The sequence below is a fragment of the Rhagoletis pomonella genome, unplaced genomic scaffold (assembly GCF_013731165.1).
Source record: "Rhagoletis pomonella isolate Grant_MI unplaced genomic scaffold, Rhpom_1.0 Rhpom_scaffold_00001, whole genome shotgun sequence".
Classification (NCBI taxonomy): Eukaryota; Metazoa; Arthropoda; class Insecta; order Diptera; family Tephritidae; genus Rhagoletis; species Rhagoletis pomonella.
The window spans coordinates 2,308,381-2,334,919 of record NW_023458555.1 but is presented as its reverse complement, the minus strand read 5'-3'; the positions used below and the strand labels follow the sequence as shown (position 1 = coordinate 2,334,919).

General features: G+C 33.9%; 1 protein-coding gene across 1 annotated transcript; it reads right to left on the bottom strand.

The window, feature by feature from the left end:
• Positions 1 to 249: 249 nt before the first annotated feature.
• LOC118736153 (serine/threonine-protein phosphatase 2A 56 kDa regulatory subunit delta isoform-like) lies at positions 250 to 26,467 on the bottom strand. Its single transcript, XM_036466253.1, is given in 9 exon segments — positions 250 to 610; positions 1,994 to 2,228; positions 2,303 to 2,695; positions 3,266 to 3,496; positions 3,585 to 3,919; positions 4,000 to 4,196; positions 22,037 to 22,538; positions 24,973 to 25,578; positions 25,580 to 26,467. Coding segments are annotated over 9 exon segments (3,411 nt in total). The 5' UTR covers positions 26,348 to 26,467; the 3' UTR covers positions 250 to 466.
• Positions 26,468 to 26,539: the final 72 nt, after the last annotated feature.

Here is a 26,539-nt window from a genome sequence, read left to right as displayed (position 1 = left end):
TACGTATGTATGTATTTTCAAGTCGAATTCAAGCAAAGCATCGCACATGTGATAGTTTTCATTTGTTTTTAAAAGGTTTGACTGATATATATGTATTTAGATTATAACAATATGGATTATATTTATGTATAATAATCATGGATAATTTAGTTCACGTCATTTCAAGCTTTCATATAGACTATGTTGTTTTTTGCATTTTTAAGGCGAATACAACAAAAAAAAAATATACGAATAATTAATTTGAGTTAATTTAAGCTTAAAATTATTAAAGTTTAATGGTACCTGGGTCTAATGAAAATTGAAATTGTTAAACTGTAATAATTGCATGTACATCACGTACACTTAAATATTATTCATTGTTCCATTTTATTTATTTTTTTGTATATTTCTATATATGTTGATTATCAAGTCGTGTGCAAGTGTCGCTGGCTCCGATTTTGCCATATGCTTCGCCTTAATATTTAACTTAGTATTTGTTGACATCCGGTGGTGTCTTTAAGAAGTCATCCGGCCGCTTATGTTCGATTAGAGCACGAATTGTGCCACTGTCAGTAGGCAAGTCCGACTTTTTTCTTAACAACGGCTTGTCTTTATTGCGTTCACCTCGCACCTATTGTAAATGAGTAGTTTCGCAAGTTGCAAATTGTTATAGCATATCAATTAAAAGCCATTTTGTATATTTTATCACACGAATATTTGGAATGCAATGTATGCATGTTAGTGAATATATTGTAGATGTATTGTATTTAAGCGTATCAATGGAAATCACAGGAAATTGTATTGCATACGGAGAGTTAAGAGTTCTAAGGAGAAGTTATGTGGACTCTATATGCTATTTTATGATGTTAACAGGTTTATTTTTCTATAAATATGCATATGTATCAGTACGTTTTTAGTGTATTCATCTATGTGATATTAAACACATGTATGTAGGTAGCTATTTGTAATGTTTTTAATGTTCACATTATTATGTTATTTACAACTGAAATAAAATATGTATGTTGCTGCTTTTTTTTTACCAACATAATTTGATTGGTATTGAACCAAAGTGTTAGTAATTTTAAAAGCGGTTTATTTGATTAAAGATAATGCAAGCATTTTATAAATATATGCGTAAGGCCCTTCAAAGAGAATGGATAAAGGATATCGTAGAGAATACTAAATACTTCACCGATAAAATAGAGGTAACAAAATTTCCAGACTTGCTTGGTGCACTTATTAAATATGAAACCGACACTATGATGAAAAAGAACAAGTTAACGAAGGAAATGATGCTTTGGTTATGAATAATGTTACTGGGAAGGGAATACACTGGGGAGATGATGTATAGATTCCAAAAGCACACATACATAGACACACATATCACTCATTTACTTCAATATTGTCATAACTCAAAAAACCAAAAGCTCGAGAAAAATAGCTTTAAAGTTTTGAATTTACATATCGAGCCCTGACCGCCAAAATAACGTAAGCGATATTATTTTTAAAATTTTCTTTTTGATGTAGAAATATTCCTAGAGCATCTAAATGCATTTCTGTATCAAAAAGAAAATTTTGAAAAAAATATCGCTTACGTTATTTTGGCGGTTAGGGCTCGATATGTAGTATTTCTGGGCACCGAAATGTTTACCTGGAATTTGAATAATTTTGTTCGAACAATTATATTCTCGCTGTTCCTATTGCAAACATAGAAGAACAGGTAGCGGTCATTTCTGCATACTTAACTCGATTTTGTAATATGTATTTTGTATTATGCCACCATTGAACTAAATGACCGACATTGTATATTTTATTTCTAGGTAAAAAAGAAATCACTGAATAAAAATGTTATAACCATGACACTTCTTAAAGTATAACATATACTCATGATTATATACATAGTTTGTCAATGAAGGTGAGGAACATTTGTTACAACTACAAACTTTGCACCACTGATTCTTCGGTTATGAAATATTTCCTACAAAAATGGCGTAATGCTTTCTGTTTAGCTCACCTCTCTAGTTTCCTGTGCTGCTTGTTGTTGGGGTTGCATCTGTTGTTGTCTGTTTTCTTGTTCAAATTTGTCGTAAGTCAGATCACAATTCTCATTTTCTTCAAACTCGTTTTGACTACTTGAAATACTTAAATTGTCCATTTGACCACACATTTTTGGCCACTCAGGATTACTTTTGGCCAAAGACTCAACCTGCATCCAAAGCTCTTCGCGTTGCGACATCTTTTCGCGTTCCCTAAAAAGTCATCACATGCGTCAATGCGACTAACTTCAGTCAGGAAGTGTCGATAAATAAAAAGTTATACTTACAGCTGCTTTTCCTGACGGTAATTTCGACTACACTCGTCGAAAAGACGTTGATTCATCTCCATGAACAGCTTAAGTGCATTATAAATAAGTCCATGTATCGTTTTGTTCCAATGCGTTTTTGAATTTCTATTTAATGCCGGAAACATTATCGGCAATATGACTTGTGAATTATCAGCGATCAGCGACATTATATACTCGTTATTCCAGTAGTAAAGCGCACGTTCGGCGACTTGAAAATGTGGTGACGACACACATTTGGCAATTTGCCGAAACAGCGGTTCCATAACTTTTTGAAATTCAGCTGGTTCGATGACATCGAGTAGCTCCTCCAGTTCATTTAAAAACATCACTTCTTTGGGACTATGTGTTTTGGGCCAGAACTTCAAAAGACTCCTTCAAAGTGAAAAAATTATTTGTTTAATAGGTGTAAAAATTACTGCACCTGACCACACTGCGGATATAAAAGTGAAACTTCTGTCGATTTATTTTTTGTTCGTTTCCTTCTCAATCTCAATCTTGTAGCCTATTTCCACCAAAAGCTTAAAAGGTAAGTTGCACGAATTTTCGCATGGGGTAATCGGCAGGGTTTATTTTTTACTTTCTTCCTTTTTACTTTTGTTTGCTTGTACAACATAACATGAGCAATTACCCCTTTCAGGTTGTAATCTCCTTTTTGCAATAGGCATAAACTGCAGTTAAGGCTTGGTGGAAATGAACTATTAATTTTAATTTTTACCTTGGCCTTAATCGTAATCTTACTTTTAAACTTAACACAAAAGTGCAGCGTACCACGCTTCGATAATTCAATATTAATATAGGTGGCGAGAGAGAGAGAAATAAGAAGGAAGAGAGATGCACTTCCGTTGCAAACAAAGTGTTACATTTTCGTGACGATTTTCATTTCATAATTCATTACCACCACTCTAAAAAAGTTTCACTTCAAAAAGTGTCTTCTTGTCTAACCTTATGACTGGCTCTGATAGGCTTGGATCTTTCTCCAGGAACTGCACTACGCAGTATGTTAGCTGCGGATGATAAACAGACAGACTTTTCGCTTTGTGCAACGGTAAGAGTACTTTCAGCAGAAATTGTTTGTGCTCCTCTTTTAATGGCAATGCAAAACCATTGATAATACTACCGAGGATTTCCAAGAGTTCAGCAATGCCATTGTGATGTTCGGTTTCATAAATAAAACTGCAAAAGAAAATTTGCAATAAGCATGGCACACACACATGGACATATGCACATATGTATGTATGTATGTATTTAGATTGGTTCATACCGATAGAATACGTTATTGATTTGCTTGCGTATAAATGCTCTCAAACCCAAGAACTTCCCATAGATCCGATGCAGTACAGTCTTTAGGAAGTCACGTTCGCGTGGATCCTCCGAATCAAAAAGTTCCAGCAGTTGCAACACAAATTGATGATCAATATAACGTTTGGCGATGTTCGGCTGAAAATCTGGCGATTCAAGAAAACGCAAAAACAGTTCATAAACAAATTGCAGATGAGGCCAAGATGATTCTAACGTCGGCTCATCTTCTTCCGGATCAAATTCAGCACCGTTAGGATTTGACGATGGCGGTAATGTGCGAAATAAGTTTACTGCAAACTAAAAATGAATTTAAGTAGTAATTTTGTTTAAATTAAATAAAATGTAAAGCGAAATGCGATTTAATTAGATATATTCACCATATTTATTGCCTCCGGATATATTGCCTCCGTGATAACCCCATTCTGATTGGACAGATACTCCACCATTTCGTGCAGCGCCGCTCGTTTCACTTCCTTCCATTTTAGGTCGCTTAATGGCTCGGAAAAATCGAAGAGCGTACAGCATTGTCTTAACTTTTGTATCAAAAGTTGCTCACGTTCATTAGCAGGTGTTTCTGTGATTAAGGTAAAAAAAAAAATCGGTTAAACTTCTTAATTATTAATCACTGTTGTAAGAGTCGTATGTGGTTCATATTTGAATATTTGATTTATGTGCATATGTTAAAACAATGTTTGCATACTTTAATATGCTTTTTCGTTTGCTTAAAGCTGCGCATTTGTATAAAAAGATACAGTGACTGAAACGTGAACGTGTTGATTTTTTTTGAATATTCACAACGTTTTTCAAGTTACATTTTTTTGGTTATTTTTCTGTAAAAATATTGTTCAAGTTTTAGTTTATAAAAATATAAGAAAATTTAACAAATTTTCATCAAAATTTCTAGTTTTTGAAGTGAAACTTCTTACACGAGTTCGGAGATGGATATTTAACTCCAAGTCATAAAATCTGCATCGTTCTGTCGATTTTCAAAAATGAGGTGTCACATCAAAGGCCTCGTCCTTCGGGTGTGCAACATAGCTTAAGTTCCATGAAAGGCGTTGCCACATGTTAGAAAATCGCATTCAAAATTTCTCTGCTGCGAGGGTTGCGTTAAATATTTAACACCGAGTCATAAAATCTGTAGCGTTCGTTCGATTTTAAAAGATGAGGTGTCAAATGAAAGGGCTTCACCAGTAGATGTGTAATATGATTTTAGTTTTTTACAGGGTTGCCATATATACGAAAATCAAATTCAAATTATTTATTAAAATAAATAAAGTATCCCAATATGGGTATCAAAAGAAATGGTTTTGAATAAAGATGAAGATGAAGATGGAGACGAAGGTGAAGATGAAGCTGAAGATGAAGATTAAGGTGAAGATGAAAAAGATTAAGATGAAGATGATTTCATGTACATGAAGATGACGATGAATATGAATGATAAAGATGAAAATAAAGATAAGTAGACTGTTATGATCGACCTGTAATTCTCGCAGCAGATTTCCACGTCAACTTTTCACTGGCTAAATCTGATGAACTGACAAAATTTTTTAAAGAAATTTAAAATTAAATTGATTTAAGGGATTCACAAGATACCATAAAAGTCGTATTATGAAATTTCACACCGTTGTGGTTTCAAGTCTTCTAAACATTTATTTAGCCGTTGAAAACTTTACGACATACGACAATACGACACTTACTACACCTTGTGAGCTGTGTTGATAATTATATTATTATTAAAATTGTTGCTAAAAATTTAGCGGCCGCTGTGGTGTATTGGTAAGCAGTGCAGCAGGGCCTGGGTTCAAGTCTTGGTCAAAGCAACATCGCAAGAAATATAGAAAAAAGGGGTTTTCTTAACAGCGGTCGCCCTTCCGAACCACCGAGTGTATCTCTGCCATGAAAAACAGCTTCTCATAAGAATACAATCGCCGTTCGGAGTCGGCGTAAAACTCCACAAATCGGAGGAGAAGCTCGGCGAAATACTAGCATATGTATAACGCCAATCCATTATTATTATTAACTTTTATATTTTTATTGAGCTTTGTACCACGATTCTTTATTAGGAAAAATTGAAAAAGCAACAAAGTCTAAGCGGCTATTTCGGAGATCACATCTCCTGCTGAAGTCTAGAAAAAAGAAGTCTGATGAAGAGATGTGGTGCTTTTTCAATTTTTCCAAATAAACAATCGTGGTATAAAGCTCAATAAAAATATAAAAATTAAATTTTAATAAGCCGCAATAACATTGACAAATTATTAACTTTATTTTATTTACATAAAAATTTACCCACTTTTACATCAGATATTATGATTTGAAATGCATCTATGTAAGTGCATAAATGTATATAAACATAAAGATTTACAATGAATGGATATTTTTAGATTTACAAAGTTGCCAGTAAGTTCCAAAAAATAACTAATTCAGTAAATAGTATCAACTGTGTCAGAACTTTTTATGAATGTTATGTTATGACAGCATTGTCCACTAGAATTAAGATAATCTATAGTTCTTATTAAAAAGGAAATTGTTTCTAATTGAAGTCTTCTATTTCGACATTTTGTTTTTATTAATTTTTGTATGGAGAAGATCCTTTCAAGTTTGGCTAAAGAATGTACAATCGACAACAATCCTTGAGCGATGTTGTATATGTTTGAAAACAGGGGCTCATTTAAAACATTTTGGTGATTCTTACTTTTCCCCAAACCCCGCAAATATTGAGGTTGACAAAATTTTTTAAATCAAGGTGTTTAGCCCTAAGTTCTGCGTTGCTGCCTTCTATTCTAGCAATTTCGCACTTCTGAAACACCCCTAATAAGTGTATTAGTGCAACAACAATTTACATGTTGCCTGATAATACAGAAGAAGGGTTCTGTTTTGAAGCCCAAATTAGAACTTCGTTATTAAAATTAATTTTTTTCTTCGTAGTGCGTCAAATTTTTACACAAAATTGTTTTAAGTTTTTTTCTAAAATTTAGAATATCCACCTATTTTAGTTTTTATTTGTTTTGGCAAATGAACAATTCTGCTTATGCTCCACAATACACGTGTCGTATAACAATTTTATGCGATTTTAAATCTATAAAGTCAGAAATTTATCAAAACAGTGCTGTATAACTTAACGAATAAAGTTCAATTACAAAGCTGCATATAGAAATTCTGAACAAAAAATTCCAAAATTTGGATGATTTTTTTTTTTTTTTAATTTTTGTGAACTTTATGTAAAATGAGAAATTTTATATAAAGTGTGAAAACATATCTATATGGTTTATATTATAGAACGTACTATATTTTCATAAATAAATAAGGCAAACAAATTTTCATGAAAATAATTGTGAATAAATATTACATTAGAACCAGGTGTACAATTTCATTTGTCGTCATTTGTGTATACTTAATGCGTACATAGATATGTCGTGAAGTTTCCGCACTACATGTCCTCAGTTTTAAAGTTATTTCACTAAAATTTTGCACGTGACTGTCTTTTGATATTACCTCAACTTTCTCTGAAAATCATCGAAATCGGTTGACTATAACATATAGCTCCCACATAACAGATTGTTCAGAAATGTGGTTTTGCGTTATAACTCATATTTTATTTCGTAATATTTTTTATTTACTTTTTTAGGTTGTACACTATTTGGACCTGAACTTGGGTTCTTCTCAATCCCATTCTGCCACATTTTGGCAGTTTGTATTGTACGGTTTTTAATAAATTTGTTGTCCTGTGAAGCTGTGGTTAAAGTCAAAGTCAAAGCTTTCCGTATTAATTGATAAAAACCCATAATTCAATAATAAAAGGTTTGCTCAGAAAACAGTTTTCTCGCTCCCTCTTGACAAAATCGGCTCCCTTAGCAAGGCACTGTGTGTGGGTTCGAGTGTGTGTGCAAAGCTTTTGTAAGGGAGATAAGGGAGTGTCAAAACTATAATGTCACTAATGACATCGACAAATTTGCGAACACTTTTTTTTTTATTATGCCATTATCTTTGGAAACTCCTAAAGATGAGAAAATAATAAAAAAATCTTTGCAATAAATTAAACAACTTTTGTTTGTGAAAATTCCATATGCTACACAGCCACTTTGACTTACGAACAACAGCTTTCAATAGAAACCGACGAGGAAGGAGAAAGATTGCACCAATCCATTATGTATTTGGAGGACCTATTCGCTGGAAAAGGATTGAATTCAATATTGGCGAACTTTTGCTGGTCGGTCGCAGTAGGCAAAAAGGGTATTAGAAAACAATTCATGCAATAGAAACTGCCAAAATATGGCAGAATGGGATCGAATATTAATATGAGTTATATTGCAAATAACTCGTAAAAAAAATAAAATTAGCGCAAAATCTTTGGTATCAATATTGCATACCATGGTAACTTTCAAAATCGGTCAATGAAATAAAAAAAAAATCGAAAAGCCAACTTTGGGTGGCCCACTTGAGAAAACTTGACTCATGGTGATTATGTTAGCAGAAATATTTTTGCCAAAAATGCTCTCGTTAGGTGGAGCAAGGGTCGAGATATTTTGAAAAACCGTATTTATGCTCTGATTTGTTTCACATTTGGTTTAGTTGAAACGTAGTAGGACATAGATTTGAAAAAAATTAAACCGCTGGTGGCGCTGATCACAAAAAAAAACTACGTTCGATAAAAAAATTCATGTTTTCTTCGCGTTAAACATTGTTTCAAGAAAAATATTAACAAAACTTTTTAAATGGAAATTTTAGTAAGGTAACGCCAGGTAACGTCACGTCAATTAAACTTAAACATTTCCAATATTACTACAAAAGCTTTTATACAAATAGCCTTGCCCAATTCGCAGAGTTTTGCAATTTTGTAATCGAAGTCAAAAGCCACCTCAGCGTTTTGTAGCGCCACACCAACGCGTAAATTTACTAATATCTTTAAATCGCTACTACCGACAGTTGTTATTTTTTTACTGAATAAGATCCCATTTAATTGCTATGCAAATCTAGAAAAACCTTTTTAAAATTATTTGATTTTTTCAATTCTTTTTTTTTACATTTTGTCATATGAACGTCTCGTAACGCCAGTTTGGAATTACCAATATCTGAACAATAAGTTGTGTGGGAGCTATATGTTGTAGTCAACCGATTTCGATGATTTTCAGAAATAGTTAAGGTAATATCAAAAGGCAGTGCAAAAGTTTAGTAAAATGACTTTAAAACTGAGGAAATTAATTTAAACAAATTTTCAAGTACCATTACCTCGAATTCGGGAAAAACGGGAGACGCCATTGAATTTGAAAGGTCGCAGTTAAGTACGATCAGCTATCAAAACCTTTGCACAGTGTTATAAACGACCAAAAGTTCACTTTCAGAGCTTTACAACTTCCCTCCTAAATATCTAAAAATTCTTACGTGATTTTTCAAAACTTTAAAATTTATCTTCTTAAAACTGATATAAGTACCTATGAATATAAACTGAATCCGAATACTATGAAAGCCCACCGACGACAAAATAATCCGTGTTTGTTATTCTCATTGTGACATAATATATTTATTTCAACAAGTTTATTGAGCTTTTATTTATATGTAAGAAAAATGCAAAAAGCAACCAGATCCAAGCAGTGGAAGTTATAACTCCGCTAGCAACGCTAACCGCTGAGCTAAGCGCACCCGTAAACGTAAACTCTTGTTGCTTAGCCAAATTCTTAGGGTATATTCACACAAGAAACGGGGTCGGGCATAGCGAAGCCGCACAGTGTATTATTTCCATATTCTAGAAAATATTAATTACATTATTTTATGTCGCCAAATTTCAAAACAACGTCAAAAATGTTTTTAGAAATGTCTGCTAAAGACGAAACAATAACAATTATAAAATTTAAACCAAAGTGTAGGGCGGGACGGGATTCGATTTGGAAGATTACCGAGCGCAGTATTATTTAAAATTGTATATTTGAAACTGAATCTCAATGTTTAATTTGTCGGTGTTTTGTGATTTATGCAACAATTGCTAAAATACCAGTTTCGTCTTATTTTTTTAGGTATGTTCTTTTTAATGAATATACATTTTTGGGATTTTAGTAAACTAGGACTGAGTATTTCATGTTAAAGTAAAACGATGTTAATTTAGATTTATTTTTAGCAATTTATTAATTTCATTAGACCCGCAAACTCGTTATCGATAAAGTTTGTATCTCAGTTTATTTACCACTCCTCTTTGACTTAAACAACACAATTTTAGCTGCTGGAAAGTGCAGGTTTTGATGAAATTTTCATTTTTCAGGCCTACTAGGAATTTCATTTTCTTCGAGTAATTTATTTGAATTTCATCTCGGCCGAGACAAATTCTTGTATTTCCGCTTTGAATAGAGAAAGCCTAATTCACAACCTTTCCAATAGTATCCCACTTTTGTAAATAGAGCAAGAAATATTGAACTTATAACGGAATTTCGTTGACCCAACTTGATTTTTTATCGATATTTTCCACGCACATAATTAAAAAAAAAAAAATTATTTTTGAATCCATTTTTGCCAGTTTATAATTCATTGTTATAGGGAAATTCTAAATATCAATTTTAGGCATTTTAGCCTTTGTAGTTAGTTAAATATTTCAGTTTTTGCATTTTTATAAATTGCAGTTATATAATAGGGTGGCGTGGCAGTAACTCTAAATGCCCGATTTTTTGTAAAAAGCTTCGCCTATCTTATAACGTACCTTGTGCAAAATTTTATTAATCTATCTTCAATAGTATTCGAATTACAGAATTAAAAGCAGCTAGATGGGTCAAATCTTACACTGTGAGCCGTCCCGAACGGGGCAGACTTTCAAATTAATGTAGCCATATGAAAGTGGGCATACATACAGCAAGCCTTTTCAGAATCGTTTTGGAGAAAGCAAAGCTTTTTGATTTTAAATTTTCTTTAGATACTCATCAAAATAATTCAATGAAAATGTGTTTTAGAGAAAGCAATTGCAGCAAATTGAACAAATACTTTAGCCACTTTTCTTTGGAGGTAACTCATGTGATATCTTTCCGGTTGATACTATACAAAAAGCTCCGTTCAGCTTCGTTCGGTGTAAACACCAACAGCATTCCTTCACCTTGCTTTTCTTCGCACGGCGCCGCTCGGCTTTCTGTGTGAACGTACCCTTACACCAAAATCGGCTCCCTTAGCAAAGCATTGTGTGCGGGTTCGTGTGTGTGTGCAAAGCTTTTGTTAGGGAGCTAAGGGAGTGTCAAAACTCTAATGTCAATAATGAGCAAACCTTTAATTACACTGGTCTACAAGGGTTTTGCGAATAAGACGGGACCTGGTGTTTCCGAACGGATTTTTCGTGCTGAACACGAATCTGGGGTCCAAAACTTCCCATCACGTCACGTTTTCGAGAAAAAAGGGGTTGAAACCCCTAAAAACAGCGTTTTTGGCCATTTTTGAAAAATTGTAGAGCTGAACCCTGACGTGCTACAAACTTTGTATATGTCAGAAATTAAAGGCTAAATCGTGCCCTTTCGAATGAGCCCTATGCCGAATTAATCGCATGCACCCTTAGATCAGGGGGTGTATTTGTGTCTAGGAGTCCAATTTTTATATCCACCATATTCGACCCGTCATCTTAAATTTTTAAAATCTAACTGCAGATTCGTAATCAGCGACTTTTAATATAGTTAAAACCTTGGCATTATTAATTTTCTATGATCGTTTAAGATTAAATTCTTTCTGTGATCAATTTTTCCTGCACCCCTAAACACAAATACACCCCCTGCTTTAAGGGTGCACGCGATCAATTCGGCATAGGGCTCATTCGAAAGGGCACGGTTTAGCCTTTAATTTCTGATATATGCAAAATTTGTACCACGTCAGGGTTCAGCTCTATAATTTTTCGAAAATGGCCAAAAACGCTGTTTTTAGGGGTTTCAACCCCTTTTTTCTCGAAAACGTGACGTGATGGGACATTTTTGACCCCGGATTCGTGTTCAGCACGAAAAATCCGTTCAGAAACACCAGGTCCCGTCTTATTCGCAGAAAAAAAGTTGAAATTTGTAGACCAGTGTTATTGAATCATGCCCTTATACAACCTACTCCAAAATCATCAAAAAATCTCATTGAAACTGTTTCCAATATTTCTTTTTAATATTATCAGGTACAAATATGTACTTTTTAATAAACATTTTATTTTTCGGTTAAGGGTGACGTTCCCATGGCAACGCCTATATGCAGATTTGTTAGTAAAATGTCGTAGGATTCGCATACTATATATATAGCGTATACACATATGCACACACGAGTACATACATACATATCAAATTATCACAAATTCAGTAAAATGAATTTTATTTTACCAAAAACTCTGCAACTAAGTGAATTTAATTAAAGTTAACAAACTTGTGCTTTTAATTTTCTAGCGAATGAATCTTACTATAAAAGGCGTGTGAAATAATACACAGCCAAATAAATAAGAATTGCATTAATGACGTCGATACGTCGATACGAACTCACACCCCGATGAATTAAAACGAAAAAGTAAATAAGAGGCACTCAAGAAAGCATTAGGGGTATTCTCGAAGTCTTGCACGTAGCACGGATTGTATGAAACTCAGTATATCCAGTAAACAAACTGAGCTGTTTTTTTTTCGCCAAATTTGGCCCCCATAAAGGACTTAGGGTTGCAGACAACGTTTTTTCGGGTGTTGTGCAGCAATTTAATTGGAGAAGATTGGACAAACACTTAGCTAAAAGTACAATTTAAAGGCATTCGAGTACTTATCATTTGATTCCAACAGAATATTCGTGATAGGAATAAATAAATATTTATTTTCTTCATTCCATACATGATTCTATTTTATTATTCTAGAATGGAACCATTTTTTTATTTAACAAGAGCAGTAAGAAGGTATTCACTTAAAAGTGCTCGGAGCTAATTTTGGAGAACATCATTCAAGATTTTCGCAAACCGAAAATGCATCACTGAGAGCATTACTATTGAGCTAGAAAACCAAAACAAAAGCGAGAATTTGTATACGTTTTGCAATAGAATTAAGCTATTTTATAATTTGAGTATACTTTTTCTCTTATTCGGTGTGATATACATATGTATGTATTTATGCAGCGATACATATATGTATGTGATATATTTTGCAATACAAGTAAAATGCTAATCTTGGGCGCAGTACAAATATGAAGTTCTTGAATTCCATCAATCATGCCCTAATGTCGACTGCTCAAATTTTCACGAAGCTTTCACCGCAACCGTGCGTGTAAAAAATTTTGTGCTACCAAAAATTTCACCTCTGGAAACTTTATCCCCATAAAGGACATCACCACAGTTTTTTACTGGATGTACTGAGGTATGAAATGCAAAAATACTATTCCAAATTTGGAAGAGTACGAGAGTCCCCCCCATTGCAAAATAATAGCATGCATAGATAGCAAGCAGCGAAATTCTGTATCAAATACAATACCACGATACAGCAAAAAAATTAAGTGAGCGAAATGAGAGGAGTGTGAGAAATATGTAGCAATTCCAGCAACAAAACAATTAGCAAAGGGTCGCATTTATTTTGCTATGCTTTTTTGCAAAATATATACATACATGGGTTTGGATGTGGCATATTTTGCAGCGATAGGAAATGTTGTTTCTCATGTTTTTTGTTGTTGTGTGTTTGCAAGTTATGCAATCCACGCAAACCGTGCCAAGTGCAAAGGCTTTGCAAGATTTCGAGAATACCCCTATTGTGATTGGAAAAGCAAACAGATATGAATACCCGAATACATACATACTTGTGCATACTTATGTATCTATATACATACATACATATTTACGCATCGCACACGATCTTCAAAGGTGGCACAACTCAAAATTGCACGTTTGTCAGAAAATGCGAAAAACTATTTTTAGCACTTGTTTATCATATGGGCAAGGGAGACTTTACCTTAGGTAGCTTTTGCTGAAAGGTAAATAAAAGCTCTGTGTACAGTTTAAGTACATAATTTTAAAAATGCCAAAGTTTTAATTGTGTCACTTTTGAAGATCGTGTGCGATATGTATGTATCTATATGTATGCAGATTCATCATTATATAAATATGTATATATGTATGTCCATATATACATATGTACATATACAGTGATGTGAAAAATAATTGGGTCACGACCTTTTGGATATTTTACTTTTGTTTGTTAATTTTTTTTTAATAAAAATACAGCCCATTATCTAACATAAACGGTATAAGTACAAATTTCGAACTTTGTAAAAAAAATCAACAAATTTCTACAACCACAAACTGTTTTTAAGAATTTTTAGAAAAATTCTAGTTATTAAATTCTAGCTTAATAAAGTGCAAGTTTCAAATGGATAAGAATTCGCGTTGATTTTTTATAATTATTTCGGATGGTATTATTTTCTTCCATAGTTATCAAAAATTGTGCGTTTTTATAAAAAATAATATCTAAATATTAAACAAACAAAAAGAAACATAGTCAAAACTGGTCACAATGTATGTTCCTATTATTTTTCACATGGCTGTATATGGATATATGGACGCAGTGTGGATGGCCTTGCACTTGAAATTGCATTGGCAAATAAAAAGCTCCAAAAAATATACATATATTTATGTGCATATATACATACATAAGTATTTGAATATGAAAATCAAGAAAATCAGAATATAGAGGGTGTTGAAAATACAAACGAAGGTGATGCACTCCCTTGGATGATGCGGCAAATAATAACACACAAATGTACATACATATGTATGAGGAATTTTATGTGAAATGTTTATGGTAAAACTGCGAACATCTTGGATCAAGCTGATACCTGGGAAAAATTATCGTCTTATCTGGGGGTAAGATATTGAGTAATATAATGATAGGTCACCCGCACATTGATAAGTTTGCAATTACAGTTTGATTTTTATTTATAAAAATATAGTTCATTCCACAAAGTTTCAAACTTTTAGTCAGAATTTTAAGAAAACTTCTAGAGCATGTTTAAAGGGGCTTCAAAATCCTGTTGAATTTTGAAAATTTTTTTTTGTTTGCTGACGGTGCATTTTATTCATGTTTTGAGCAGACTTTATACGGAAGAAAATGCACAACACCGCCAGCTAAAAAATTACGGGGGACTAGTTTTCTCATTAAATTTGTACTTAATGCATATTTAGTATGTAGATAGAAACTGATAGCTGAAATCAAGTGTTATTCAAAAACTGCATAAAAATTGCAAATGGCTTTTTCTTAAAATGTCCTATCTTTCACCTAAATTTATTGGATCAAATTGAGTAAATGATCTGCAATTTTAAGAAAACGTATTTTCCTAGGTTTTATGCATACGGCCCATTGTCTTGTAATGTTTTTGGAGATGGGCAACTCTCGTTCTCCTGGCCTCAAATGCTATAGAAACGAAACGTTTGCCTGGTTTCCCCCCAAACACATGTTAAAAGCTGTGTAACTTTTTAACCGACTTGACAAAAAGGAGAAGGTTATCCATTCGACGAATTGATTACCTCCTCCTTTTTTGGAAGTCGGTTAATAACCCAAGTATCTGCACTTAAGTTGAGAAAAAATTTTAAACTAGCTTAAGTTTCTTTAAATTGAACAATTTCTCATACAATGCTACGCATAAAAATATAGTTGGAGATAAGTTGTGTTAACTGAAGAACATTGGAATGGGTTAGAATCAGAAGGATCTATGTAGGTCTGACATTGTTTTAAGATAATTAAAGTTAAAGTTGATTACTTATTGTAAATTGTAGACCCTTATGATTCTAATCCCTTCATTTATCCAGTTGAGTTAATATACTTTTAAAGCCTTATCCACTTAACAATAGTTACTACTATTAAAATAAGGAAAATACAGATCGAAAAGTTGCGGTTCTGCAATTCACTTCAGAGAGAGATATTCATTCAAAGCCACTCTGAATTTAAATTGAATGGGGTTGAAATGCACTCGGAAGTGAGAACCTGCTTGATAAAAAAAAAAGCTATTTTGCCGTATCTCGACTTAAGTTACTTAAAAAAACGGCACAGATATGTTTACACCGGACTTTACACATTGTATTCACATAACATATGTACTTATCGCTAACTTAATAGTGCAAAGTTGCTAAGGGGCTGTCCATATATTACGTAAGGGAGTTTTCGCCTGTTTTGAACCCCCGCCCCCCGCCGCAGATCTTACGTAAGATTAAAAATCTCCTAGACATGTTGTTTCAATTAAACATTAGAAAATACTATATATTTCCATCAAACAAATATAGGATGTATGCCTAGTCAGTCTTAAAAACTTCATTACACAGTTATACTAGTCATTCTTTGTTGTCGGTTTCTTTGGTCCACGACCCAGCCAATCTGAAAGAGTAGTAGCCACAGAGATATCTCGTACTTCTTTTTCACTCAAAGGTGGAAAGTACTTAACACATACATTGCATATTCTCTCCTCAAGTTGGTCATTCACTGAGGGACAAAAAAAAATCATAAGGTATACTTTTGTAAGTGTACGGAATAGTCACTTTCAGTGCCATTCTCAGGAATAATTATTCCTGGTATAATGGTATGAAATGATCATTTTCTTGTACTTCTGTCGGAGAAGGTACTGCCAACATTGATTGACAACGAAGAGGAATATATGGTGGACGTTTGGACGTTGGTAACGTTTTTTTTTTTTTTAGAAAAATAAAAAATTAAAGCAAAAGTTGTAAAAAATTGTAATATCCTCCGTATTTAATGTATATTTTTCATTTCAACTTTAACTTTTACTTTAACTTTAATTGTGTGAATTTTAATATTTTATAGAGACCAATTTTGAATAAGAATACAAGAAAAATAATATTACGTAAGAATCTACGGGACGCCCCCTCCCCCCATATATAAGAAAAAGTAAGAAAATTCTAGACCCGCCCTCCCCCACAAAGGTCTTACGTAATATATGTACAGCCCCTAAGTCCAATTTTTAAAATTTTGCAGGAGGAAAAGAAATTCGTATAGCCATATCCTTCAATCTTTGAATACAACATTTTGCGTGTTTAAATTAATCAAATCAAAACAAAACTCCATATGAATAAGAATTATTCGATCTTTATTAAAACATTTCGTATTATTTTGGTTTTATCGGATATTCGGTGCCTCTTTTGGTATTAGCAAATTTGCCCTTCATTGAATATTATAAACGAGAAAAAAACAAAAATTGTACCTTAATCCTTTTCGGAACGATACATTTTTAATATCCCTTGCTTCCTATATCAAAGTAACGAGTTTTCATAAAAAGTGGACTTAACAACTTTTCACTCTAAGCTAGCTAGCTGATTATGTACATGTGTTAATATGTAAATACTCGTATATATTTATGAGGCGCTTAATTTGAGAATTCTCAAGTGACAAACAAGCAATGCCGATACTGTTCCGTTAGCAAGGAGAGTGAGTACTTGCGTTCCGGTATATTGTGGATTTTTGATTTTTTTTTTTTTTTGATTTGCTTTTTGGTTCCCATTGACACATCGGTGCCAATGCGCTAATTTTAAACGGCAAAAATATTGCAAAATTGCATTTTTAACGTTTATTTCTATTCGCTACTACCGCAGCCATTGGCATGAGCTTTAGCTTATAAAAAAATAAAAATAAACAACAACATATCATTGCGCTAATTTGTTGCCTCACCGCAGTGGTATTTGTATTTGCCTGTTTCTCTTGTGCTTTATTTAGACACAGCGAAGCAGAGGCAGTAGCAAGACAATTCAACTAACAGCAAAGTTCGATGGTTAAAAATACATTGTACCCAACACACATTTGCAATAGAGTATGGTATTGCCCAATTCCTTGAGGAAAAAAATTTTAATTTAAAATATGCGCCGATCTTTATCGGATATCACATAAATAAAAGTTTCAAAGCATATACAAATTTCGGGTATGCAGTTTTGTAGCTCATTCAATTTTAGTGTAATAAAGTGCAAGTATCAAGTCACTACAAATTACAGTTAATTTTTTAGATTTTTTTTTTTGTTGAGGGTGTTGCGAATTTTCTTGCATATAACGCATGAACAAAACTTACTTTTCTAAAGATTCTGATTAAAAAGTTTGAAATTTTGATGACGACAACTTTTTTAAGTTTGAATAATTTTTTTTTTAAACTGGTATAAGCTTTGAACTTTTTATTTATGTGCTATCTGATATAGATCGGCCCATATTTTAAATGAAAATTATTAACAATAAATAAATAAAGATAAGTTGCCAGCAGTATCATTTTGAATTTCGCTGCTATTATTTTGAACGCCACTAATAAGAGGGTAAGATATTTTATTGAAATTTTTCGAAAGAAATCGGCATAAATTCAGTCATAAAAATTTAGTTATCGAAATTTATCGGATAATCGAAGTTTATAGTTATCGAAATTTATTGAGTTATCCACTCTTATCAAGTTTTCGCAACGTATGGAGTCATTCAAATTTATCAATGTTTATTGAGTTAACGCATTTTATAGAAACATAAACTTAAGTAGTTGTCGAAATTTACGTATGGTTTCCGGCCATAAAAACTAATGGGACTATTGAAATTCGCCAAGTTAATGAAATTTATCAGGTTATCGATATTTATAGAGTTGTCATCACTTATAGAGATCAATATTTATTATCGAGTTATTGATATTTATTGATTTACTGAAATTTGTCGACTTGTCAAATAGAAGCGTTTGGATTTTTCAAAATAATCGAGTTATCGATAAGTTTGTAGAACTATTACTGTTTATAGCTTTCGAAAAATATGTAGCTATCAAAATTAACCGAGATATCGAGATTTATAGAGGTATCCAAAGTTCATCGATTTATATCGAGATATATAATTTTTTTTTTATTAAGAAATTTATCGAGCCCTCGGAACGCACATTCGAGTTACCGAATTTTGTTGAGTTATGAGATTTTAGTGTTTTTGAAATTCTTTGAATTTTCGATACTATCAAATTATCGAAATTTATCGACAGACTGTAATGTATCGGGTCAATTCCAAGTCCTGCCAAAGTCCTCTGAATACCTTCACAGAAAAAAAAAAATTGTCATGTTTTAGTTCCAAAGCAGGAGATTTTCCGATAAGTTATTTTGTACCTTATAAACTGAACGAAGTGCTAATCCAATGGTCTTAAAAACCTAGAAAAACGGCTGATTTCCGCAATAACTGGCAATCCAGTTTTTATATAAAAACTTTGTCCAAGCTTTAACCAAACTCATATAAATCAAAGTTACAAAATTTATATAAAAATTTTCAACAAATATTCATCAGAATTTAGAACAAATTACAACTGTCGGTAGTAGCGATTTAAAGATATTAGTAAACATATGCGCTGGCCCAACGTTACAAAAAACTCAAGTGAATTTTGACTTGGATTACAAAGTTGCAAAAGTCTGCGAATTGGGCAATACTATTATAAAATTTTTTATAGTAATATTATGTTTAAGGTTAATTTTCCAAGCGCGTTACGTTACTAAAATTACTATTGAAAAAGTTGTTAATATGCATTTTATGTCGAATATACTTTTTATATTGACATCAGCGCCACCAGCAGATCAATATCCTACTGCGTTTCACCCAAACATGATAAATGTGAAACAAATCAGAGCTTACAACGATTTTTCAAAACAATATCCCGACCCCTAACGAGACCATTTTGCAAGGAATAAACCCGAAACAGAAACCGTAAAGGTTTTAAACCATTTCGTTTTTCAAACCCGAAACCGGAACCGTTATGTTGACCTAAAAAGGAACGAAAGTGAAAACGTTTCAAGCACAGGCTTCAATCGGTTTACAGAAATTTATAAAAATCAGCTGCAGGATCTAGCAACCTACGTTTTTTTTTCTTCAGTAGCATAACTGTGCGGTTTCACAAAAATTTACTTGCCTGACAAATTTGTTCACTAATATGTGGATAGCCTTACTTTTAATTCTTATATATCGTGACTTATGGCAACACTGATAAATGCCGATAACAGTGCTGAAGTGACACATTTTACTTCGTTTTACTTCACTTTCCATAGCTTTGTTTCTTAACAGATAGTTATCGCAAACTATCAATAATTTCTGCTGGAAAGCGTTTCTCAACCAAAAAAAAACTAACAGCTCTCTCTCGTTCTTACGCTCTTATTTTTTAGCAGAAATTAGCAGCTGTCAAAATGGATAAACAAAAATTTGCGCCAAATATTTTCAATAGTCAAATAGATCGATCAGCTGTTTACTTGCTAGTTTCTGCTAGTTTTGCGTTTCTTTATTTCGCTCTCTGTGAGCGTAATTCTCCCATTCGTTTTCGTCCTGATAATTATCTGCTAGAAAAGAAAATAAACGAAGCCAATGATTTGTTTAACCAAAATCAGCAATATTTTGCTAAAATTCTTGTTAAGTAGTAATTTTGGCAAAGCAACTTTTCGGAAAATGCTACTAAAAAATGCCTAAAAAATTAAATCTCCGATCTGGCGCCGGTTATTTGGAAGAAGTCATTTTCATTTTGAGATGTATAGTTGTAAAGCTCACAGAAATGAATGGGTGGATAAAGTTTCATAATTATTTAGTAATAATAATAATAATAAATCTGAAAAAATGGAAGTCAAATTTAGAGACATTGGAAGTCTCGTAAAAAACTTTACAAAAATGGAAACAAAATCATGGCACAATGACAATCATAAGTGAAAGAGCATATGGTTATCAAAAAAATGTGTGGCAGCACTTTCAATCATGCCAGAATTACATACGGTAACTTGTCATTGCCTGCAAAAACGTCCATGTTGCTGGGACCAGGAATCGATCTTTAGACCTTTAGTTTGTGCTAAATTTGTTATATTCTTTACGAATACATAATAAAAAAAGCGCCAGCATCTCCTAACAGTAAAATGAATAAGGGACCTTTTTAAAAGGAATAATCGACTAGGTGTTTTTTACACAAAAAGATTTTTTCCACTCTGCGCTCAAATAAGACACTTGAAAAGGGGAAATAAAATTCTGTTATGTTTCAGATGTGAAGCGGTCGGAACGCGAAGCTCTTTACGTTCCTTTAGTCCAGGAGATCGTAAGAGACTACAGTGTAGATTTCAACTTCCACAAAAATACTTCATGAAACTTCATTTTTTGTTGTTACTTTCATTTGATAGGAATTGTAGAAAAAATTAAGCAACGCGAAGAAAAATTAATATTCAAACAGCGCAAATCTAAGCGAAACGGCAACGCTGGACCCAGCAGCAAAATAGAAAATATGAATAAAAATGTTTACGTCGCACGAAAATATTTGAATTTATAGAAAACAGAAAAGACTCGACCGCCGAGCAAGAAACATTTCCTTTGATTAATTTGAATCGGCACACCTACAATAAAATTTTGTATGCATACAAAGTCCATAAAATCCTCCAATAAAAAAGTTGGTGGTTTTTTTTTTTTTAAGAAAAACCGTGATTTTTCTTGGGTTTAGTGCTTTTTCAAATTCAAAACTTGGCAACACCGCCTGCAAGTCTCGAGCCGTCTTGTTTTTACAAATGAAAAAGTATGCTGCCTAATGCAAACGAGATTTTCAAGCAGGTGAAGACGGCCGGTTACATAACCAGTATATATTATAGAAAGCAGCCAAATGGCCTATAAATGAGTTAGATATAGGACTTTTATTTTTTTTTTTGCGGTAGACTCTCCGCTGGAAACGCCCATAATGAATGAGCTAGACCTTTATAAAAATAAAAGTAGTGAACATTAAATAAAAAAAGGAATATAGCTTAAACTAGTCAAAATAAGGCGTTTCTATTATTTTTGCCGCCAGTGCAGTTGTAAATTAGCTTAGTTTTTTACAAATTATGTATAGTACATAAAAATGCAATTGAACTTTTGTTTCCTTTAAAAAACCTTTGTTAGAAAACAAATATTTCGTGCCCTAACCGGCAAAAAAGTATAAGCGCCTTTGATCCAAAATTTTATTTTTGATGCAGAAATGCATCTAAATGCTCTAGGAATATTTCTGCATCAAATGGAAAATTTTGAAAAAAAATTTCGCTTTGGCAGCTTGGGCTCGATTTTATGTTGTATAAAATAGAAAATTCAACACTTCGGACTCGATATCAAGCAAAGTCGGTTCAATGTCTTAGCATGCATTAAAAAGGATCAGAAATGGTAAAATAAAAAGGTGATGTCGGTTACGATGCCAAATAAAACGTACGAATGCATATGAAAATTGAAAATAAATTTATTTGCTTACAATTGTTGGTGCAGTGAAAATGAAAATGCAAACAATTACATACATATCTAACTGAACTTGACAACATTTTTCACACGTCAGTTTACATACATTACATACATATTTCTCAAATGAAAGTATACATTAAAATAAGTAGATAGTAAAGTGCGCGTACGTGATCAATTAAATCAAGCGAATCGTGTTGACAACATTTTAACAAAATAAGGAGACATATAAAAAGGAGCAAATGTTAATAAGCACCTCGCAGTAGCGGCAATGGTACGACCTCCGATGTCGCAGATGGTGAATGGAAAAGATTGCGATCACGTGCGCGCCCTGGACTTCCGGTGATTTGCTGTAATGTTTGCGGCGATAAAATTCCGTTGCCAGTCGGTCCGTCGGCGGTGGTGCTGCTGCCATTGGCTTGGCCATTGCCATTACGAGTACCATTAGTACTATTGTTGCCTCCAGCGCTGCAACCCTTATTCGACTCGTCGCCGCCATTTTGAAAATGCGCCACAATAGAAGTGTTTAGTCTTGTTGCTAAAGATGTACCATTTCCGCCGGATGTAGCTGTATTATTGTTGGTAGCACTACTGATACCCAACGAATAACCGATACCGCTGACAATATTTTGTGCCACATTTGTCGGTTGTCCTTGACAGCCGTTAAAACTATTCGTCGCTACGGCCGCAGCAGAATTGCCAACATTCTTTGTAGCATTCAAAATATTTTTGATAGCGGCAGCCGCACTCACTGGCGACTGCTTGCAGGAAGGCCACACCGAGCGATTGTGGAGTGTTGTAGAAGCGCATGAAGTGGGATGATCATATGATAAATGGCGATAGAAACAAACACAATAATTTCGGCAGTGATGTGATCAGCAAGGGAGGGATTGGATGTGGCGCCAAATCGCGATGAGTTGGTTTTGTTATGTGATAGAATTTTTATAAAATGAATAGAAATTTACAAGCATCAAATATATGTATATGTATATATGTAACAGCAATTCTTTTTTCATTGAACTTCAAATTATATGCATGATTTTGAGCGAATACAATCTTAACCCCTTTATGGACGTTTAGATGGAAGTTTGAGCAAACCAAAAACGAACATATAAGGCCGGATTTACAGTTCATCGTTAAACTATTTGTTAACGCTTAATAGCGTTCGCGGGTTTTAATAAACGTTTAAAGCGGATTCCTTTCGATAATAAAAAACCAAACACGTTCGATTATGTCAAATCCATTTATTAGAGAGAGGACAAAAAAGGAAGTTAGCTTTGACAGCAAGCAAGCCAGAGTTGCCAGTAGTTTGTAATAAACAAGTACATAAGAGATGCCAAATAGGCGCGAACACTATTATTAACTTAATCTAATCACGAGAGGCAGTATTTGTACGGTAAAACCGGCCAAAAGTCATATAAAATCTGGTCTATTGAGACATTTATTTTTAATAAAAACTTTCCGCTCACTTTTTTTGTGGGTCTTTTAGGTACTTTGGAATCTTGGCTATTCACCTGTGTTATAAAACTGTCGGCTTACATCCGCCTTTTTCCGCTCTATAAAAGGATTTCATGAAGAAATTTTTCCATAAATCAATTCGTAATATTTATCTCTAATTAATGCAAATATTTTTTTCTTCATGATTATATTCTCAAAGAAGAAAACTACTGTTACACCTGTTTTTGTATGAATTTCGGTGAAGATAAATGTGTACATATATTTTGAGTTGCCACTCTTTTGAAGAGGGTGCGCGATATGTAGGAGATTCAATGCTCGAATAATTCAAAAAGCTGCAAGTCTGACCTTTTATTTGATAAAAAGTACGCAACGGTCGGATATTAGACAAGGATCTGGTTAATATTCTGTATTAATGTATATGTACCTGTATGTACATTAGCGTGGGCCGAAAATCCGCTTTTTTAGAATTTTGGTTGGTAATAGCAAAAATATGGTTCATTATGCTCTAAAACAATCTGTGTAAAAGATGACAGATTTTGGTCAATATCTTAGGCATGCCCAAGTCCATCAAGGTTCAGGTGCTAAAAATTGTTTCTTAACTTACCTCGATTCTCTACAAAAAATGTCCATATACCAAATTATGTAGGACTAATATTTTCGAAGATACTTGCAATTTCAGTAAAAAAATGTATTGATTAATGTATTTATTAATTTTTATTTTTTGAGCACATTGAACTTTGATGGACTTGGGTGAGGCGAGGATATTGACCAAAAATCGTCATCTTTCACACAGATTGTTTTTAGAGCATAATGAACCATACTTTTGCTATTACCAATCAAAATTCCATAAAAGTTTGTTTTTTACTTTGCAGGCTGTGTCGCTGACGCTGACACACATACAGCGAGTGAAAGTGAAAATCGTATTTTGTTTTATTTAAATTTTATTAATTTTTAATAAAAATATAGTTTACAATACAACAAAAAAAATTTTCCATATGAAATAACATGCGATCGTTCGTGATATGGAAGAAAATGCGCAACACTGAAAGAAAAATCCAAATCGATTTCAAACTTGCTCTTTATTATACTAAAATTGAATGGGCTATATACTGCAAAACCAAAATAATTCTGAATAAAAAATGTGAAACTTTGATGAAAATTTTACGATTTTCTTTTAAGTGTTGCAAAGTTAGAAACTTGAGAGTTTTATGAATTTCGTTATAGTGTGAACTATGTTTTTTATCAAAAATTAAAATAAAATTTAAATAAAACGGAGCATTTTCAAAAAATGGAAAAATTTTATAGTACGATTTTCACTGACACTTACCGTATGCACTATGTATAAAACTTGATGTGCCGAAGAGAGCGCCGTATGTGAAGTTCTAGCTTATGGTCAAGAGTTAAGACTGCTTCGACTTTTAAAGTTAGAAACAAAAAGAAAAAATCCAATTTAAATGTGGATGCACTCGATAATTCGGGCAGCATAATTTGCCGCTTTCCTTATCTTCAGCGTATTCATATTCGTTAATTTCGCATGACTTGGGCTGGAAATATCAATTGGCTTGAAAACTTTACAAACATAAATGAAGTTCTAATAACGAATTGTAGAGCAGTTGTACATAAATATGTACATATGTATGCAGACAATAATGAGGTTTACATATCAACATATGATGTTCGCTAACAGCTACATATATGTACATGAAGAAGAAAAATGTAAAATGTCAATCAAACCTTATTGTTAGTGGTTAGCGATGATGTGGCAGCTGTTGAAAGCAGTGATGTAGCCGAGGTGGCAGCTGAGAAGTGTTGTGTCAGTGTCGCAACCAGAGATGATGACGTTGTCGTCGTCGATGTGGTGACAATGACAGTACTAATTGAATTGATAGCAGCACAGTCGACACCAGCACCAACGCTGACGCCAACGCCAACACCTCCACCAGGCAGGCCACCGGCCACAGTCGTGCTTGTACCAGACGAAGTCGGCTTCGACATGCATGCAGATGCAGATGCCGATGACGATGTCAATGTCGTTGCCGGTGTAGATGAGGATGATGCTAACAATGAGGAATATGGAGATGTATTGTTGGCGGACATTACTTTATTGGAATTGTACGTATATGTAGATGTAGATATGTTGGTGGAGTTGTAGATCGAGGCAACAGCGGCGGAAACAATGCCAGTGGCGATAGGAGCAGTTGTCACTGACGACGATGTGTTGCTGCTTTTTGTTGTTATCGACTGCGTTGTTGCTGATCCGGTGGCCGCATTGTCTGCTGGCTGTTGCTGCGGCATTGTGGGCATAATGCAATGGTTGTTACCAACTGGGTGAGCGGCTCTAACTTGCGCCCCCCCCTACCAGAAATTTCGTTTTGATTTCCTCAATATTAGTGAATTTGAATTTTATATCGCGATTTGCAGTTGTTGGTTGTCGTACTATGGAGCCGCCGCTAGTGCTGCCTACACTATGTAGGTCGTTGTCGTCGTGGCCACAGCGGCCGTTGGCGTTTGGCAATTGTGGCCGATTGACGTAAAAGTCGCCGTTGTTTTCGGCCAATTGATCAAGTCCACTGTGAAATGAGGGCGACTTGGGTATGCCTAAGCCATAGTAGCTGGCCACGGAATTCGCGGATGAAAGCGCCGACGTAGCGGCCACTGCTGGAGTTCTCGTGGCTGTTGAAATGGATGCGGTAGTCGTTGTTGCTGTTGCTGTTGCTGCAATGGATATTAATGGTGAGTTTTTTCGCTTAGCCGCAAAATGTGCTGTTGTACTGTTAGCGCTGATGCCGTTATTGTTTATGTGCTTGCGGATAACTTGATAATTATTAGTCGACGATTTATGCTCAGTTGCATTAATCGATTTCGCTGGATCGATAGTTATAGTTATTGTGGTTGTAGTTGTAGTTATGGATTCACCCCCACTCACTGCAGTCAATCGTTGTGCCTCACTATCCAGGTGTCGCGCTGTTTTTGTGCAATTTTGTTGTTGTTGTTGTTGTTGCTGTTGCTGTTGCTGTTGTGGTGCTTGCGGCACGTGGGATTGAATTTGTGGCTGTTGTTGCTGGAAACCGACCGAATTGCCCGTAAAGTACATAGCATTAAATACCATTTCATCAAAACTACTCGTGTTGTAGCGTTAATTAGCAATGCAGCAACAACGAAAAAAACAGTATAAATTCGCCCACAACACTTGTATGTATTTAATATCTAGACACAATCACTTGTTTAGCAAAAATTTACTTAGCGTACAAATACTTTCTTTTCTTGATTGAATAGATACAAAAGTTCCACTGTTGTCTAT